We start from the raw sequence: 20960 nt of genomic DNA, 5'->3' as shown, positions 1-20960 counted from the left end.
CCTAACTGCACTACTGTCCTTGTAGCTCAGGTGAAGCACGAGGCTTCTCTGTGAGTCTTGAATCCATATCCAATATGTATTGTACTAGATTAACTAACTTAAAGAGAGGCACAAGGTACAGCAAATAATGGACCTGCTGTGGAACTGGGCTTGGTGAAGACAAACAACTGCAATGAACCCTTAGAAGTGATGTACATATGTACAGGTGTGGCCTCACATACAGATGGCACAGGTCATCTGACTTGATGCATGCTGTATCCCATAAAATATGTGCCTACACTGTTCTCTGCTTCAAGGAAAACAAGTTGCAAACAACATTTTTTAACAACATGTACTAGAACACATGTGGATCTGTCCATTTAAAACAAAACAAAACAAAAAAAAAAAACCTTTGTGACTCTATTAGAAACCTATGTAGGACATACACTAAAGAGTCACACTACACACCATTACAAGCCTACTTATGAAGCAATTGCCAAGTATGATCAGGTGGCACTTGAGTTATTAAATTTCTCCCCAATGCACCAGTTCAGGTAAAAATTACCTGTAGCTGCACAGCTGTAAAATCAATTTCATCCCAAGTCAGCTGGTATTATTATGATTATCATTTGTCCAATTTGAATCGTAGTGGAAGCTGAGTAGGTACTGCATAATGCTTTAGTGACAGTTTTTAATCAACTTATATGAACTGTGCCATATAGTGGAAATATTACTGTTCGTGGCTTTATTTGCTTTCGGGGTCGAACAAACTCAAACAGGAGCTTTTGGCCAGATTTTGGCCAGCTGTAGTAGCCAATTTGTCTTTTTTCTCTTCCCTCGTCTCTCTTGTCCTGTCCTCTCTCCACACCTCTTCTCCACTTCACTCGTTTCCTGCATCCAGTTGTGCCTGCAGACGCGGTTGTGATGATGAATCTGTGGCTGCAGTGTGTCTGTGTTTCTGACATTGTGATGTATCTCCACTGGCCTTAACTCCCTCTCTATCTCGCCACTGCCCCCACCCTCAGTATTCTTTTCTCTCCATCTCTTTGTCTCTGTCTCTCTGTCTCCTCCTTTCTCTCTCTCTTCTCTCTCGCTTATTCTCTCACTTTCAATGATCAGGCATTGCTTGGCCCCCTGCCTCAGTGATGGAACAGACAGAACACACAGACCCACCAACAACAAAAACAAACAGGAACTGAGCTCCACGATTTGCCGATTGATTTTTACTGGGGGCATTTCTGAAATAGCCCATCTGACCTTTCGGCCAAATGGTAGTGAATAGAGGAAACAGAAGTGCTAAGCCTATCGCACACAAAACCTCTGCCAACAACTATCTGACCAGACTACACTGCTGGTGACAAGGTTGAGCTTCAGGTTGCTGGTTTATATACATAAGCACAATCACAGGATTAGCTACATCAATATACAAAACTAAAATCCTGCAGCTCAGCTGGAAACACCTAGAGCATAAGATGTTCATTACAACCCATACTGAATAGAACACTGTATTTCTTTTGTATTCTGGCATTCTTTTCTTTTCTTTTTTTTTTAGTGAAGCTAAGTCTGTCCTAAGGTTAGGGCTAGAGGTACAGATTGTTGCATAATTAAAAAGAGAAGGTTTTATCCCCTTAGAAACACAGGTCTAGTCTCTGTAAACTTAAGAACAAAGTGCCTAAATTATGAGGCAGTCTGAACAAAGTTAGTGTTCTGGCCAGCAGAAAGCTCGTGGACTGTTCAAAACAGAAATGGTTCATCAATTAGAGAGCATTTAATAAATGTCCCAGAAATCTGCTTATTAATTTCTAACATTTCTTTGCTACAAGTGAAAACTCTGGTCTAATCATGGCACTAATCAGGGTGTGATGCCCACTCGTCGGGTTGAAGGTAAGTGGGGTCCTCAGGCAAAGATACTATGTGGGGCAAAAAAAGACAGGTGCATGCTGGGAAGCTAAATATGGACAATCGGCAGAGACAATGCTGTGTAGTTAAAAACAATTAATTTCTTTGGCTTCAACAGGAGTCAAAAATGTTATCTCTGCTTTTTGTAAAACTTGGTCATAACACTGATAATGAATACATATTAAATATACATCCATCTATTTTCTCCTGCTTAACCAACCTATTAGCTGGGTGGGACACAAGGAGAACATGCAAAATCCAGAAAGGCCCCAAGTGGGCCACAACACCAGTGTCCCACCTATTACAAAACTCCCAGAGAGCAGTTTAAATGAGGGTAAGATGACGCAGTTGTTTTATATATGTAACAAACTCTATAAGGTAAATGTGTGATTTTAAAAATGACTTAACTAGACATTCAGCCTGAGCATTTCAATTCATACAATTTATTTGCGAGTCATGGTTAACACCTGGCTGTCAGGCTCCAGCACTGATTCAGGTCTGCAAAAGTAGTTTCACAGCACAATGTACCTGCCTTTTTAAAAACAAATCATGCGCCAGCTCAATTTACATGCCAACACTTGGTTCGAGTATATAACACTCTGTAATTCCATCTCCCCAAAATGATGACTGTTTGGTGGTAGTGGTTGTGTGTGCGCATGTGCATATGTGTTAGACTGTGTGTGTGTGTGTGTGTGTGTGTGTGTGTGTGTGTGTGTGTGTGTGTGTGTGTGTGTGTGTGTGTGATCAGGGAGAAGGGCTTAAAGAGAGTCGGCTCCTCTGCCCGTCGCCTGGAAGAGTAGCTCGGGCTCATTATCCTGATGAAATTTGCGCAGATGTGTGAGCTGCCGACAGACTCTGCAGTGACACAAACAGCCAGCTCTGTCCCCTTGAGCCAGTCAGGTGATGAAAACTGGAGAGGCACGGGGGCTGAGAAACGACGGCCATTAAGCAAAAAAGAAAGAGGTGAGGGAGGGTGGAAAAGGGGAGCTGAATGTGTGTGTATGTGTGTGTATGTGGGGGTGGGGGCAGTTGGAGGGGTTGGTGAGTTTTCCTCGTCTCTATCTAGCGGGAGAAAGCATTACATAAAGTAACAATTTCCAAACCACCTTCTTAAAATTCCAGATGAAAATGAAAATGTGCATACATGCACGCGGCATCTCCTCACGAGGCACTAATCTGGCCGTATCCAGATGACGAGCGGACTGCCACTTAACAGGGAGGAGATCCACTTTGATCACATGGCCCCTGGGGCAAACCTATCGCGCTGCCTATTACGCTGCTTCATTTGCATATGTGGGGCTTATGGGAAGGCTGAGATCTAGTGTGAATGTTCTAAACTGCAGCAGGGCTCACTGTTGCTAGAAAGAAATGTCCGGAAGAGAAGAAGACAAACGATCGAGTGCCGCAAGTAGCCTGAGGTAAGTGCACTTGTCACTTTAAGGTCACAAGTTCAATATCACACTCTGGCTAAGTGCATCTTAAAATTAAATATTCTGGCCAAACAACAATACAAGAGTTTCCATTGAACGAGATAGATGCAATTAATCCTTAATATAAGTGGCCAAAAGTGTAGAACTGTGTGAGTATAAATGATGGTGTAAGTCAAAAAAGTGCATGCATGCTCAGTAAACTTTACTTAAATAAACAAAAGGCTTGCTTTAAAAGAGTAAGCAAGTTAGACAAAACCCCGTGTGCTCCTTACATTCTACATCAACAACAACAACAGGTGAATGCTGCTCGTTTTATCCTCCTGCCTACTCAGACTTTTCAATGGAAGCTCCACGCAGGCCTCTTGATCTTTGTTAGCAAGCCAAGGACTGAAAGCACCCAGTGAAGTTATTCGGGTGTAAACAAAAAAACAAGACAAAACAAAAAAACAAAAAATTAAAAAGGCAAACTTCCGCTGTGAAAGTGCTATTTCCTTTTCCTTTGCGTAAACAACATTAACCATCCACTAAAACACGGTGTGGTCTACTTTCTGAGCTCCACTGGGAATTCATTTTATACAAGACCTGCACTTGAGATGAAGCGCCCCCGTTGTACAGAAAAGAAATGCACTATACCAGTTTAAACACTTCCCAGTTTGCAGAGCTAAGTGTTATGCCTCTGCCTGTTGGAAAAGGAAATAACTCTTTTTACTACTTTTTACTAGGAAAAGTTATTGCAGACCATGAACTGGTACATCTTAAAACCTCATTCATCATATACTTTTATGCTTTTGCTGAACTATGCATCGCTGCAACTGGACTAATTTACAAACAGATATAAAAAGTTAATCCATTTTGCTCTCTCACTATAAATTCTGTTGCACTGTGTAGGCTAAGATAATCGCACTTTTATGTGGCAACAAAATTTACATAAAATTAATACAAATGTACTTTTAAGACGAGATACAGATGTGCCAAAAGTGAGTTGAGAAATTAACAGTAAATAAAGGACACCATCTATGGAAAGACACCGGGCCCAATGAAAAGCAATTAGTCAAAATTTACACTGCTGTGAGACGACACAGATGAGGAAAAGAAAAAAGAAGTGGAGTGGAAGAAGTGGAGGGTGTCTTGGGTGCGCAGAAAATCATTTTCCACACTTGGGCTTCAATCTGCGCGAATAATTCTTCAAACTTTTTTAAGTCGGACTTTAAATGGCATTACATATGTAGTGAGGCATGAAAAATTAATACGTTGGAGTCGGGGAAATGTCAAGGGTAATGATCTCCGCTGCAGCTTACCTCCTTAGCTTTCTGTTTCAGTCGAGCTTGCTCTGGGTCTTCTTGCCTGGAGCGACTCTGTGGAGCAAAGGGGGGGGGGGGGGGACACAGGTTAACAGCTGGTTTAAGGAGCCCACAACCTCTCCGCTACTCATCTGTTGCTGCGGCAGCAAAAATAGTGCAAAATGGGAACAGGATACAGAGGTGTCAAGGACATCGTATCTGAATTCAGAGAACAGCAATGGAGCGCCCCCCGGGGGGCAGTGGCCTTTAAACCCGCTCCAAATCCAGCCCTAAATAAGCCGCTGGAGGGGGATTCTAATCAAAAGAGGTTATTAAAAATTCTGCTCGAGCCAGGACGCACACACGTGCACACACACAAGGGGGAAAGGATGTTGGTGACTATCAGTGGCAGTAGCTGTCTATGTGTCACTGAGAGCCAGTGTGGCTATCCGTTGCTTTGTGTTTGTGTGAGTGTGTGTGTCCCTGGCATAACAACACAGCACTTCTATTTTAATCAGCTGCTAAGATCTGGGTGAATGTATTTGTCCCTGGGAATCCTTCACCACGCAGCCAAATGTACATGTACAGCTGACCACTGCAGGCAACAGAGGCAGATTATGGCACTACACAGTAATTGCGTGTTGTTTGTTAATCTGGAAATAATCTATCCATTTGATTTTTTTCCCTATTAAGATGAGCATAAGTTGATCGACCCTAACGTTTTTGTGCAAACAAAGCTCTCAGTTACTGTCTAACCTGATTTTGGTAGCTCTATAATGTCTTCATTTTATTCCCTGAAACATTGCAAAAGGTTAATCGTGTAGTTCTACATATGTAGAGAACCTGTCATATTTTATTTTTACAATACAGCCTCCATCTCAGTGAAGTGAAAAGCTATCTTACTTTCATCTAATTTCTTCAAACAACAAATCAGTGAGAACATACGCCAGGCCATCCCTATTCCCTCCTTAACATTACCTCCCTTCCTCTCCTTATGTACTCTCTCTGATGGACGGAGACCTGCTCTTCATAGCCTTACTGCTAATTGGCTTTAAATATATCAGGCAGTTCACGTAGTGGTCGGTATCTCAACTAAGACTAATGTGTTTGCCCTCCAGTCGGCCAGAGCATCCCTCAAGACTTGAGTCATATTGTAAATGGCTGGCATAGCAGAGGGTAAGGCTTGTTGTGAAGGAAGGAGGAGGGGGTGGAAAGGATTATTTCAGTGCGTTTCTTATTCAAGAGGTCAAATTAGCGGGCGCTCGAGCAGCAAAGAGGCAGGCAGGGAGGTGGGTGGAGGATAGGAGGGGTAGGTACAGATGGACTGTTTACAAAGGGCAGTGGTGCCACTGGCATGCTTTACATCTCCTCTGTCAGCTGCCCTGGTTTCCCCACTTACAGGAGTGAACAGAGTCGAGAAGGGAAAAGAGGACTGCGTACTAAATGCTGACAAGCTTTGTTGGTTTTGTGTAATTGAGTGTACTGTGCTTAAAAAATGCAGTGTAGTATAGTATACAAACAGTCTGGGAATGTATTCTGGAGCTGTTTTGCAATGTTGAAATTTCATTTTGTTGCCAAAAATGAATTATGAGGACAATCAGAGGGTTATTTTTCTTTGATTAAGCTCTGGGTTCTATGTGGAAACAGCAAAGTTAACATATTCTCCCAAATATTTAGAGTGAAACTTGTCATACTTCTTTAAGTTACCGCTGATAGTATTTATAAATCTGATCAATCTTATTTCCTTTACAAATTACAGGCAAAAAATAATAATATCCACCAACAAACCATCAAGCTTCACCGTAAATCTTTCTTTTTATGAAACTTTAAGTCAATAAATGGCTCACTTATGCAATATAAGAACATAACATTATGAATTATTGAGAGTTTTAACATATTCAGCGATCTATATCTCTCAAATGAAGGATGAACATGAAATACTATGTATAAAGAAGCTCCTTTTTAGTTTAGTGAACTGAGCCAAAAACATAACATTTAAAGTGAAACAGTTATTAGAGGAAGTCAGAAAAATCGAACCAAAAATTCAAGTTAAATCATCAGCCACTCCCTAACAGTATGTAAGTGTTTTAGGATGGATTTTTCCTGCTTTCCCTTAAATCAGTCTGTTATATTGGCTGCAGAGTATCAAAGCAAGTGTACCATAAAACAGATGTGATACCTATAAAGCTGTAAAGGGAAAAAAAGCAGGAAAAGTAAAACGAATACATGATTAAATAATAGAGAAAGTACTACAATATTATCAAGCACTGTTTGTGTAGTATATCGTTCAATTTTCTTTCCAAACTTCTCCTTGAACTGAAACGCCATGGCAACAAGAGCCAAAAAGCCACAGACGTGGCTCTGAGGTGAAGTCAGACTTTCCTCAACGAAGCTCAGGCAATCCAAACAGCCCCGAGGTAAGCCCTTCTAACAGAACTTGGCTACATTTGCAAAAGTTCTTCAGTAATCCTGTTAATAAAGAGAGCTTTCCAAAGAAAAAAAAATGATTACAGTGCTCAACCATGTAGAACTGTGACATGACAAAGAGGATCCTAAAGCTGCACTTTTTCTTTTTTAAACAACCAACTTTACAGTTTAGTTTCCTGCTGAGGCAATGTCTTTTTTTTCCATCTTAAAAAAACAGAAAACAAAAAAAAAAACAGATAGGTCATGGGGTTTGGTGGCCCTGTTCATCAACTAGAGGATTTTCTAATATCCTGCATGGCAGGACTGGAGCGTAATAATGCAATTAAGACAGTGAGGTGTGCTGCAATGAGAATCTTTACTGTGGGACATTGGCTCCATTCAAAATTAATTAAATTAACCTAGCTTCTGCTAATGTTACACTGCAGGGCATTTTCATTTGCAAAAGATTCTCTTTCTTTTTCTGGTCAGTGGTGATCTTCTTTTACTGAGAGACAAATGTCTTTACATGCACAAAGCTGAGATCAGAATACTGGCCATGTGTCAGTGCTACTAGCACCCCATTAGTTTTGATCATTTTTTTAAGGCTAGGGCAAGTAGTCCTGTTCTAAATGTCCTGTGCTACAATGTTTAACTGGACGAAAGTAACCTTCAATCTGGAACAATTTTAAAGAACAGAGAATTAGGTGTCTAACTATTGTCCAGTTTCACATTTCACCACCTTTTAGGCTTATGCATCATTTTTGTTTGCTTGTTTATAAAGGAGATCATAATCAAAATAAAACTCCGTTATTGTATTTCCACCTTTACCTCAAGGATCTTTAATTATTACGGCTTTAAAAGGGAAGGCAAGCTTTAAAAAGGGAGTAACCGCTCCAGATGACTAACTAGCATAAGCAGGATAAGCACATGGCTAATTGTCATATCATTACATAACGCACAGTAACAAGCGAATTCGCAAACTGCAGTTTATAAAATGCCGTCTTAACTAAAAAAGAAAATTTATAAACCAGCACGTATTTATTAGGTGTACTTTATCACAAAGATTGGCTAACATACCAGTTAGTTCCTTGGTACCAGCTGAGCATCATTTAAATGGGACAGCCTACCTGAGTATTGCTGACCATTGCTGAGATAAGATAATGTGCTATGTCACAGAGACAAAAAGGTTAAGTTCACTGTACTCAAATGGCTTCTACAATCACCAGATGCACCAATCCAACAGAGCCCCTTTGGGATATAGTAGAACAGGACATTCGCATCATATTCAATGACAAATCAACTGTGTAGTGCTGTCACGTCAATACGGACAAAATCTGAGCAATGTTTACAGCACCTTGGTGAATCTTCGCCACAGAGAATTAAGGTGGTTCTGAATGCAAAAAAGGATCCAACCCTGTCCTAGCAAAGTGTACCTCATCTGTCATCTGATGAAAAAACGTTTTGTTTTGCTTTTTCAATTGACTACACATGGAGCAAAAGGTTTTTGCTATTACACACTGAAAGTAAATCATTATTTTTAAGGTTTGTAGGTTAATATTAAATATGGATCACGCTTCGTTTTAGATGTTTGTGTAATAGCTAAGATAAAGTGTACTCTACTTGCAAAACCCAACAAACCTATCAGCTAATTCTTTGATGATCTCCACCAATATATTATAGCTGCTATTGTTTTGTGAGTCTGTCCATGTGTGTGCATCATCAAGGTAAAGGCCTGGAAAAAATACTGCAGCGGGAAGTAGCTCAAAGGCAGTTCTGAGTTTTTTTGGCAGATGTTTATGGAGACGGGCGACAAATTAAGGGAAAAAAACAAAACAACAATAACACTGAGTCTTAGAAAGCTTTTGGGAGAAGTGCTGCCAGAACAGCTTTAACTCACCTTGGCAATGATTGCACAAATCTCCTGAACTTCTACAAAAGGGATGGAACATCACTACTCAAACGGTTATTTAAGTTTTGATGATGGTGCTGATATTGTTCCAGAATCTCCTACAGGTATTCAGTCGGGTTACGCTGTGCTGACTGTTACAACCATACTATGTTATTCCCATTATTTTCACACTCAAGCCTTTAAGTAACTCCTTGAAAAGTATAGATAGGTTAGGTTTTTGCTCTTACTATGAACCATGTAAAGTTTGCTGCAATAGGTGTAAGGCTGCTGGGGGATTCCCATGATGCATTGAGTATTTCTTCTTCAGTTACTTTTCTCACTCACTATCTGTTAATAGACCTCTCTGCATTGAATCATATTTGTTATTAATCTCTGACTCTCTTCCACAGGATGTCTTTTATCCTGTCTTCCTCCTCTCACCCCAACTGGTCGTGGCAGATGGCCCCGCCCCTCACTGAGCCTGGTTCTGCCGGAGGCTTCTTCCTGTTAAAAGCGAATTTTTCTTTCCCACTGTCGCCAAAGCGGTTGCTCATAGGGGGTCATATGATTGTTGGGGTTTCTCTGTATTATTGCAGGGTCTACCTGACAATATACAGCACCTTGAGGCGACTGTTGTTGTGATTTGGCGCTGTATAAATAAAACTGAATTGAATTGAATTAAGACCACTCCCTGGATTAACAGAGCACTATCCACCCTTCCTAACATACACTGTGTAGTAAGATTGGAACAGCTGTATAGGTGCTTCTGGCTTCAGATACATTGTAGCTGCTGCAAGGAAACGGCGAGAGAAAGCGATGTGTGATCCAGCCTATTGTAAATAGGACAGTTGATGTATAGCTTAAGGTAAACTGAGGTAATTTTGCCTCGTTCAATTTTTTCTTCTTCCATTTTTTATAAATCTTTCAGGCTATTTTTTATATTTCAATTTCATTTTATTTAGTTGTCTCAAGGCGCTTCCTATAAAAAGGTAAATAAAAAATGTTACATTATCGTTAGGGCAAAATGTGCCCACTATATTACAGTCCCTGAACCCTGAACCCCTCACTGTAGGGGTCAAATGTTCAGGTTTTCCCTTAATTTGTCACTTACTTGTCTACAAACAGAATTTCTCAAAATCTTATATTATTTTTTACATGAGATCAAAATGAATTAAGTTTGAAGATATTTGAGGTCTGACCCATGACTACTGAGCACCAGTGGGTAAGACTAGATATTACTAAAGAACAGTCTTTAATTTCTAATGCTATCTTATTCCAAACAAACCCCAAAATGATTAACTTCTTGCACATCATTAGAAAAACATTTGGATGATCTGATCTGACTTGCTGTTTATTTTTTGAAAACAGCTCAGGTGATACAGATTGCACCTGAGCTGTCAGGACTTGTGATAGAAGGATGTTTTACAGGTAATACATGCTGCGGATAAGTGTGTTTGTTAGCTTCATAGTGCATGCGGGTTGTGTAAGGTTTTTCCCCTCCTTGCTGTGTCCGGGGAGGAAGAGCCAGGACAGAGGAGCCCTTAGGCCAGGAGCCTGGGAGGACAAAGGGAGGTCACTTCATCCACTGGTGTCACACTCTAATTCATCTGTCAGGGCCTGCACACGAGCAACATGCACACAACGGTACACAAGTTCACACTGTTGCACAGGGACATAACTTTCACACACAAACACACACACACACAACAGGATGATAAGGCGACAGTAACTTACTTTAGCGGCTTTCAAAAGGATCTCTCTCTCCTGCTCATCCTTCCGCTGCTTCTCGATTCTCTCCAGCTGCTCAAAGAAGCGAAGCTGAGAGCGAACGTCTGCAGACTGCTCGTAGCACTCATCGTCCTGACAAGCAGATAGAGATAATTACTGTTTCAATGGTAATAGTTGAACAAGTCCCACTCAGCAGCTACTTCTAAGGCTTTAGCCACGTACTTCAAAACTCTGGGTTGCCTTCAGTTCAGATATTTCAAACTGAAAATAAGGTCAAGATGGTTGTGATATTAATAAGAAAACATAATATTTCAAATGTAAGACACTTAGAAGACTCTTCCTCGCTGTTAATGATTTGTTTACTTCATGATTTACATTTGAGGTTAGTCTTCTCACGTGTCTGCTAGTGTACATCTATATTCCCTGGGCAGCACATTTAATACTACACAGTTAGGTATGTAGGTATTTGGACAGTTACACAGTTTTCCAGTTTTCTACCACCTCAGTGTATTTTAAATCAATCAATATGTGATTGAATTACAGACCATCATCTTTAATTGGAGGGGTTTAACAAAACTATCACATTAACCATTTAGGACTTAAAGCATTTTTAAGCACTCAAAAGTAACTGGACATGGTAACATAATTTTAAATATATGAACTGTTTTCAATACTTGGATGAAAATCCTCTGCAGTCACTGACTGCCTGCAGGCTAGAACTCATGGACATCACCAAATGCTGGGTCTCTTCCCTTGGCATGCTCTCCTTGGCCTTTCCTGTAACCACCTTCAGTTGCTGTTTGCTTGTTTCTCTCTCGGCATACAATTTTGTCTTCAGAAAATGAATTTCAACTCTCAATTGGGTTGAGATGAGGTAACTGAGTTGGCCATCGAAGAATATCCCATCTGCTTTTGCAGTATACTTTGGGCTATTATTCATTCGTATTGTAAAGAGCTGCCCGATCAGTTTTGCAGCATTTTGTAGAATCTCAGCAGACTAAAGCCTTGTGCACTTGAATCCTAATAGTAGCCATACATGCCCAAGCCATAACACTGACTCCACCCTTTTTGATAGAGAATATGGTATGCTTGGGATAATGCTTCTCCATACTTTTCTCTTCCCATCATTCTGGTACAAGTTAGTCTAGGTTTCATCTGGTTTCGACTTGGTTAGATGATTTGAAGTTACTGAGCTGGCCAGTACATTCACATTTTCTGAGAAAGTACCAGGTTGTTTATTTGGTCACTCCTAAGGTTTTTGACATCTCTCTTCACTTACGCTGATATCTATCTGGACCTCATATTAAGAGTTCCAGTGAAAATATACCTTCTGCAAGTTCAACACTTGGAATCAACTGCAGATGTTTTATCTGCTTAAGCTGTCATGCAATAATGAGGGAACAGTCCTCAACAGGCTGTGGACTGTTGTTATGCAGTGTCACGCCTTTTTCAATATGTCATATCATTACTAATTACCTTAAAAACACTGATTTTGATTTAATGGTGTAAAAAAATCCACCTAATTTTCTAATCCTTTTCCCCTAAACAGATAGGATATTTATCCAACGCAGTGACTAACTGTAGTTCCAGATTAACTAAATCTTCTTAAACTATTGTATTAAAAAATTACAGTAGATTGCTATGACCATACAAATCTATATTTAAAATCAATTATTTGTTGAGAAGCAACCATAATTCCTTCAGCATTTTTTGGTTAAACAATGAAAAGAAACTTTAAAACACAAGTCAACTGGAACACCACCAGTCTGAACACATCAACAAACTTTTTCTATTTACAGACATTGCTTCTCTTTACCAATGTCACATCACTTCCCACTTGGGAGATAGAAAGGCAAGAGTAAAAACAACTTTTTTAGGCCATCAAAAGTTAATAGGATAATTGCTTATTTCTCATGTTTCTGTGTGACTGCATGTGTCTCATGCATCTCTGTTCTTGCTTGCACTTGATTTCTATATCACTCTCTTCTGTGTATTTCCATGAGTGGATGAGAGACGCCGAGCGGCACAGAGCACAAAGACACATCAGAGGAGACTCATCACCAGCCCCCTTCCACTCTCCCGCCCCCCTTTTCCTTCTCTCTCTCTCATCCAGCTTCCCTCCTCTTTGTTGCAGCGCTGAGCCTGCACTCTTGCCGTACCTCCCGCCGCCGCTCCTGCCGAAGCCCGGCTGCACTTTAAGGCCGCTTTGTCTTTCGGTCTTTTCTCTCTCTCTCTCTCTTTTTTTCGCTGATGTCAACAGAGCTGGGCTCACAGTGCTTCATGCCTCCTTCACACACACCTCATTTACAAAACCACAAAAAAGGCAAAGAACGAATGGAAAGAAGAATCACAAAACAAGACGGGGACAGCAGTAGCAATGCTCTTCCTCGCTCCTCCTCATCCTCCCGTCTTGGCATCAAGAAAAACACATTTTCAAAAGTTTCTCCCCCCCGACACACCCCCATTTCTCATAACGATGCAAAGATATAGCCTTCCAGCAGAGATGAATTTGTGCTTTAATGTTTACCAATTAAATGTGGTTATATAGTTATATTTAAGGGCTACAAGAAGTAAAGTCACCAATAATAACAAAAGTATGCAGCTGTAGGTAGACGGGCACTTACAAGTTCTTTTATAAGTTTTGACTGGCTGAAAACTCTGAGCTCTGGCGCTTTGTATTAACTTAAAGGTAAATAAGAGTTCTGACATTAACTTTTACGTGTTTATAGTTCCATTTTTGTCTGTGAGTTAACAAGTAAACGGGAAAAAATGCATATGTGCATATGCCAGTGTGTATTTACATGACTGTTGAAGCATACAAATGCCTTCATATCCATGGCAGTTTACTTTTGCATGTTTGCTACAATATCCCCATGGATTTTATTCCCTATCTTGAGTGTTTTGTGTATTTCTAAGTACGGTGACAGTCTAGCTAGGATTCATTTAGTACCATTGGTGGCCCTTTGTAACACTGTATGCAGCCCCTGAACAGAAGAAGGAAAAAATTGTTGACTGAACCTTTCATTCATCAACAGTTTATGTCATATCATGATAAAGTGGTGCCAAAAAAAACTACAGCAGCATTTCTCTTTAATTTCAGCTCTTGTGTTCTGCCCATAAAAGCAGCTTACGATGTATAAACAACGCAGGTTCAAGAAACCTGTCTGTCCTCTCAGTGATGGCTGAAAAGACTATAAACCAGAACAAACATGACAATTACCTTATACACTCAACAAAAATATAAACGCAACACCTTTGTTACTGCTCCCATTCCCCATGGGATGGACGTAGAGACCTAAAATTCATTCCAGATACACAATATAACCATCCCTCCCAAACAGTGGTCACAAATCAGTCCAAATGTGTGGTAGTGGGCACATCTGCTATATTGAGATAATCCATCCCACCTCACAGGTGTGCCACATCAGGATGCTGATCTGACATCATGAGTAGTGCACAGGTGTACCTCAGACTGCCCACAACAAAAGGCCACCCTGGAATGTGCAGTTTTGTCTCACAGCAAAATGCCACAGATGCCACAAGCAATGAGGGAGCGTGCAATTGGCATGCTGACAGCAGGAATGTCAACCAGATCTGTCGCCCGTGCATTGAATGTTCATTTCTCAACCATAAGCCGTCTCCACAGGCGTTTCAGAGAATATGGCAGCACATCCAACCGGCCTCACAACCGCAGACCTCGTGTAACCACACCAGCCCAGGACCTCCACATCCAGCAGGTTCACCTCCAAGATCGTCTGAGACCAGCCACCCAGACAGCTGCTGGAACAATTGGTTTGCACAACCAAACAATTTCTGCACAAACTGTCAGAAACCGTCTCAGGGACGCTCAACTGCATGCCCGTCGTCCTCATCGGGGTCTTGACCTGACTCCAGCTCGTCGCCGTAACAGACTTGTGTGGGAAAATGCTCACATTCGATGGCGTCTGGCACGTTGGAGAGGTGTGCGCTTCACAGATGAATCATGGTTCACATTGTTCAGGGCAGATGGCAGCTGAGAATGTCCCAGTTCTTGCATGGCCAGCATACTCACCGGACATGTCACCCATTGAGCATGTTCGGGATGTGCTTGTACCAGTTCCCACGAATATCCAACAACCTCGCACAGCCATTGAAGTGGAGTGGACCAACATTCCACAGGCCACAATTGACAATCTGATAGACTCCATGCGACGATGTGTTGCACTGCATGAGGCAAATGGTGGTCACACCAGATACTGACCGGTTCTGGGTCCCCAGACCCCCAATAGCGCAAAAAACTGCACATTCCAGGGTGGCCTTTTGTTGTGGGCAGTCTGAGGTACACCTGTGCACTACTCATGATGTCAGATCAGCATCCTGATGTGGCACACCTGTGAGGTGGGATGGATTATCTCAATATAGCAGATGTGCCCACTACCACACATTTGGACTGATTTGTGACCACTGTTTGGGAGGGATGGTTATATTGTGTATCTGGAATGAATTTTAGGTCTCTACATCCATCCCATGGGGAATGGGAGCAGTAACAAAAGTGTTGCGTTTATATTTTTGTTGAGTGTATAAACCACCATACTCTGATTACACATTACAATCTCAAACTATACGTTTGATGTGTTTTTTTCTCTGCTGCCCTTAATCATATGGTAGCTACCTAATAGGGGTGCAACGATACACAAAATTCACGGTTCGGTTCGATACTTTGGTGTCACGGTTCAATATTTTTTCAATACAAAACAAATGTTCATGCCTTTTTAATTTGTCATTTATTAAAATTATAAATACCGTATTTTCACGACCATAAGGCGCACTTAAAAGTCTTAGATTTTCTTCAAAAAGTGCGGCGCGCCCTATAGCGCGGTGCGCCCTATGTGTTGTAAGGAGGACGTAGTAGAGAACACCATGAGAACGTTAAAGGGTGAAGTGTGGGCGTTGATCGTATATACCGGGACAATCGCACATACCTGTATAAAAGAACAGGTATGTGCATTATGCAGGACATCGTTGTTTTAACAACCCTGAAAATGGCAAAGAGACACGCTTACGAAGCACAGTTTAAACTGAAGGCCATCAGCTACGCGGAGGAACATGGAAATCGAGCAGCGGCGAGAGAATTTAAGATTAACGAATCGATGGTTCGCAAATGGAGGAAGCTGGAAAACAAGCTCCGGCAGGTCAAGAAAACGCAGCTGAGTTTCCGCGGACATAAGGCGAGGTGGCCCGAGCTGGAGGAAAGACTCGAGCGGTGGATCATCGAGCAAAGAGCGAGCGGGAGAAGCGTTTCGACGGTCACCATTCGGCTAAAAGCAGTTTCACTAGCTGAAGAGATGAACATTGAACATTTCCAAGGAGGTCCGTCTTGGTGCTTTCGTTTTATGAAACGGTGCCATTTTTCCACCCGGACCAGGACTATGGTAGTGCAGCAACTTCCAGCGGATTACGGTATAAGGAAAAGCTGGCCATCTTCCGCTCCTACTGCAGCAAACACATCGGCGACAAAAACATCCAGCCCAGCCACATCACAAACATGGACGAGGTCCCGCTCACTTTTGACATCCCGGTGAGTCACACTGTGGAGAAGAAGGGGACCAGCACGGTAGCGATACGCACAACGGGGTATGAAAAGTCTTCTTTTACTGTTGTGCTTGGCTGCCATGCTAATGGACAGAAACTGCCGCCTATGGTGATTTTTAAGCGAAAGACTTTGCCTAAAGAGAAGTTTCCAGCAGAAATCATCATTAAGGCAAATGAAAAGGGCTGGATGGATGAGGAAATGATGAAAGAGTGGCTGAGGGAGGTGTATGTAAGGAGACCAGGTGGTTTTTTCCACGCATCACCATCGCTGTTGATCTGTGACTCTATGCGTGCCCATCTCACAGCCGATGTGAAAAAACTTGTGAAGCAAATGAACTGTGAGCTTGCTGTCATTCCGGGAGGAGGCCTGACAAAGGAACTCCAACCGCTGGACATCGGTGTGAACCGCCCGTTCAAAGTAAGGCTGCGAGCGGCCTGGGAGCGATGGATGACCGGTGGAGACCACAGTTTCACTAAGAGTGGAAGGCAGCGCCGGGCGAGTTACGCCACAATTTGCCAATGGATTGTAGATGCTTGGGCTAACATGTCTGCTGGCACTGTTGTTCGAGCTTTCGCAAAAGCCGGCATCGTTTCCGAGGAGCCGCACGGCACGGAAAGTGACTCTGACGGTGAAGACAGTGAACCTGGCATGTTTGATGGAGATTTAGCGCAGCTGTTCAATTCAGACACAGAGGATGAGGACTTCGATGGGTTTGATTGATGATAAAAATGTGAGTACCAAACTCAGTTTTGCTCCTGCTTTATTTTTAAATATGCACACTTGTATGCTTGTGTGTTGTTGATGATGACGATTACCGGCAATAGAAATGTGAGTAAGGTACCGAATTCAGGTTTGCTCCCGCTTTATTTTTAAATACGCATACGGTACTTGTATGATCCAGTGCGCCTTATGTGTGTGTTAAATACAGTAAGGGCACACATAACTGAGACTGCGCCTTTTAGCACAGTGCGCCTTATGGTCCTGAAAATACGGTATATATTTTAACTCAAAAGTACAGTTTTTAAATTTAATGTTGCTGAAACAAAAGTAATTAAAAAAATAAATGTATCTGATTGAGGAGTCACTCATCTTTGGAAAAGAGAATTTATTACAGAGAAATGGCTCTTTCCAAAATAAAAGCTATACTATACGCTTCTTCTGGGCTATATTCTCAGCAGCATATTGTAGCGGGTCAGGGCTGTTCGGGGTTCTGTTTGTACAGTTATGTTTTGTTTATGTTGCCATAGTGACGGGTGACGCCCTCTCGCTGCGACAGTGTGTCCTTCCGGGGTCAGAGGGCGCCCTGTGTGTTGTTGTTGTTGTTGTGCGGTTGCCGCACTGAGCAGTTAGCTAGCGGCAGTGTTCTTCTGCAGATGTCAATAAACGGCTGTGCTCCCTGGCTAGCTCACGGGAAGCAAGACCTCCGTCTCCACCTTGTCTGAGCTCGCCACAATATTAAACATATCAGGTCCCCATAAGGAGAATCATGTGCTAACGGCTGTCTAAATGACTCGGGTAAAGTTTGTAGCATGCATGCTTGTTGTTTTTGTCTGCTTCCACTTGCCTTTGCACTAGGATGATGTCGGCGTAAACGTGCAGTCATATTCGTTGTGTTCCCACTAGTGCTGTCAGCGTTAATCTCATTAAAATGACGTTAACGCCACAACATGGCAAATATCCGTTAACGAGCTACCCCTGATCACCCCGTGTGTGGGGCTAGACGGCCAACACATTAACGAGCTAACTGCGCTAACACACTAGTTCCCACCCATGTAATTGAGCATTGCGTGGCACATCCAACATACTGTTTTACTTTAGTCCATAACGCGCTTACCTTCAGGGTCATACGTCACATGAAAACCAAAATAATTCCAAACGCCAGATCTGAATGAGGGTGGGGGAGGTTCAATTTGCCATGTTGCAAGGTGAGCTTAACTTCTGTCTCGCTAGCTTGCCCTGCGCTCTTCCTTCTGATGATGCTGTCTGTGTTGAGCGCTCAGTGGATCTGCGCTCGACAGTACAGTCGAGCGCAGATCCACTGAGCGCTCAACACAGACAGCATCGATACGAGTATCGTTGCACCCCTACTACCTAAACAGGCACTTAGTCAGATTGTCTTATAATAAACCGGATAGTACTCGCTGCATGCTGGGGCATGTGTGGTAAGGGTGTGAGACACACAGTCACTCATTATTCAGTATTATCACAATATCGCTATAAAAAGGTCTAGAAATACTGTAATTCTACGACACATAGCAGTACATTGGTATATTCATATGACAGGAAATAATTCCCATAAAAAGGAGAAAGCCCCCCCCAAATAATCAATTTTTCATTGTCAGTGTAAATCATTATTATTCAAATGTAATCAATCCCATGTACTCATTTATTGTTCTGTTCACTCTACCCTCCTTCACTGGATAACGGCCACCACAAAAAAACTCATACTTGTTATAAAGTATGAGGCTCATAAAATTAAATCTTGACAGGTGGCTGATCTGATCATAGTTGTCTTTTATTGTGTTTTGCTGTGTTTCAGTTCGTGGTGCTTCATTTGCCTCACTCAAGTGACATGCAACAGTAAGACTACGGTTTCAGAAATGCAGCTGCATGATTATTACATTTTTTTTCATGCTGAAACTGTACTGAGCTCAAAGTGACAGCCCTTGTCAAGCCCCTCAACATATCTTTTTTGAGTGTGTGTGTGTGTGTGTAGGGGGCAGAACATATTTATTTGCAAACGTCCTACCTTACAGGAGTCCAGTCGGTGCTGTGCGATAGTAGAAACCTTTTCTACTACCGTCCGAAGCCGTGACTGCGTGGCGTGTGAGATGAATGTCACTGTCTCCATGGGGACTTCCGTAATTCCAAACTTTTTAGCTGCGAAAGATATATTAACACACACATTTAGGACAAGATGACATTTCTATGATCAGATAGGGTTTTGCAAATATTTCTTACTTTGCCCAGGTTTATCAACAACTGCTCAAATACATATGGAGACTATTTTAGGATTTTTATTTAGATATTTTTAATTTGTCTGAGAGAATAAGTCCTTTTTTGCATTTGTTCATTTTTTTTTGTCACTAGTAAGTTAATGAAGCACATTTCCGGTGTGGTGTTCTTTCAGTTTTCAACATTCCTTTCTCGAGTAGGGTCCCCCTCTACAGTTTGAGAAACTCTAACTCCACTATCTTGCTCTGCAATTGGCACCAAAAGCCCTTCTTCTTTGGAGACCTACTTTGAGGTGAAGGGCCACTTCAACCAGCACCTGCTGCAGCACTGAAGAACTGGTTCATGTGCCTTTACACAAAGAGAACAAGGACAATCACTGCCAGCTGCAGGCCAAGAAGGTGAAGTTGGAGTTCATCTGAAGGATGGGAGACTCATTTGAGAGGCCACTGATTGCAAACATAAATGGCGAAGACTCGTGTACATGTGCTCACATATATGTCCTAAAAACAGAACCTAAAACTCTGGGGAATCACTGGATTAGTACATCATTAGTGTCAAACAGATGCATTCTTTGGACACACCAGTACATAGTACTTTTGCTTCTTATAATTTCATCTATTTCATTAAATCCTAAAATATTGATCCTCCACTTTACCAACAAGGAGTTTTCTAATGTAACATCTGTTCCACATTTAATTTACTTAATGTTATAAAACAGGTCATAAGTCACTGTTATATCGTCACTTAAATTGCTGCTAAGACTTAAGAAAAGCAGCAGATAAGCAGGTAGAATTAAAACACATACAGTGCATCTGTAAAATATTCACAATGCTTCACTTATTCTACAGTTTGTCATATTACAGCCTTATTCTGAAATGGATTAATTAACTTTTCACCTCAAAATTATAAATACAATATCCCATAATGAGAAAGGGAAAAAAAGTTTGTTTGATGTACAGATTTATTAAAAATAAAAAACAAATATATAACATATACATACAGGTCCATCCTGTTTCCACTGATATTTTATCAGATGTTTCTAAAACTTGATTGAAGTTCACCTGAGATAAAATCAGTTGTCTGGAAATGATTTGGAAAGACACACATGCCTATATAAGGTCATATAGCTCACAGTGCATGTCAAAGCACAAAAGAGCATGAAGTCCAAGGAAATGTCTGTAGACCTCGGACACAGCATTATATCCAGGCAAAGATCTCAGAAAGGGTACAGAAAAACTTCTCCAGCATTTAAGGTCACAATGAGCGCAATGGCCTCAGTCATGAATAAATGGAAGAAGTTTGAAATGACCGGCTGGCCAATCTGAGCAATGGTGGTAGAAGGGCCTTAAAAGAGAGAGGGAGGTGACCTAGAATCCAATGGTCACTCTAACAGAGCTCCAGCATTGTTCTGTGGAGAGTGGAGAACAGTTCAAAAGGACAATAATTTCTGCAGCCCTCCACCAATCAGGTCTGTACGGTAGAGTGGCCAGATGGAAGCCATTCCTCAGCAAAAGCCCAATGACAATCCGCTTGGAGTTTGCCAAAAGCTACCTGAAGGACTCTCAGACCACGAGAAACTCTTTGGACTGAATGCTAAGTGTCATGTCTAGTGGAATCCAGGTATTACTCATCACCCGGCCAACACCATCCCTACACAAAATAACCTGCTCCAGAGCCCTCTGGACCTCAGAGGTTCACCTTTTAACAGTTACCCTAAGCACACAGCCAAAAACAAAAGGGGGCTTTGGCACCAGCCTGTAAATGTCCTTGAGTGGGCTAGCCAGAGCCCTTGACTTGAACACGATTGAACATCTCTGCAGAGA

The 20960-nt window shown here is 41.8% G+C and overlaps 1 protein-coding gene across 2 annotated transcripts in view; it reads right to left on the bottom strand.

The window, feature by feature from the left end:
* The window catches only part of LOC113025881 (transcription initiation factor TFIID subunit 4), a 100970-nt gene that overhangs the window by 41919 nt on the left and 38091 nt on the right, over positions 1 to 20960 (bottom strand). The window contains exons 10-12 of one of the 2 annotated variants that reach the window (XM_026174101.1): positions 18932 to 19062; positions 10617 to 10742; positions 4607 to 4663 (exon numbers count right to left, since the gene is read on the bottom strand). In XM_026174101.1, coding sequence (XP_026029886.1) covers positions 4607 to 4663; positions 10617 to 10742; positions 18932 to 19062 — 314 coding nt within the window. Of the gene's footprint in view, positions 1 to 4606; positions 4664 to 9805; positions 10500 to 10616; positions 10743 to 18931; positions 19063 to 20960 lie in introns of those variants that run through there. The other variant, XM_026174110.1, reaches the window with a different exon arrangement.

This window comes from Astatotilapia calliptera, chromosome 1 (assembly GCF_900246225.1).
Source record: "Astatotilapia calliptera chromosome 1, fAstCal1.2, whole genome shotgun sequence".
NCBI classification, from domain to species: Eukaryota; Metazoa; Chordata; class Actinopteri; order Cichliformes; family Cichlidae; genus Astatotilapia; species Astatotilapia calliptera.
This window is presented reverse-complemented; position numbering and strand designations above follow the sequence as displayed.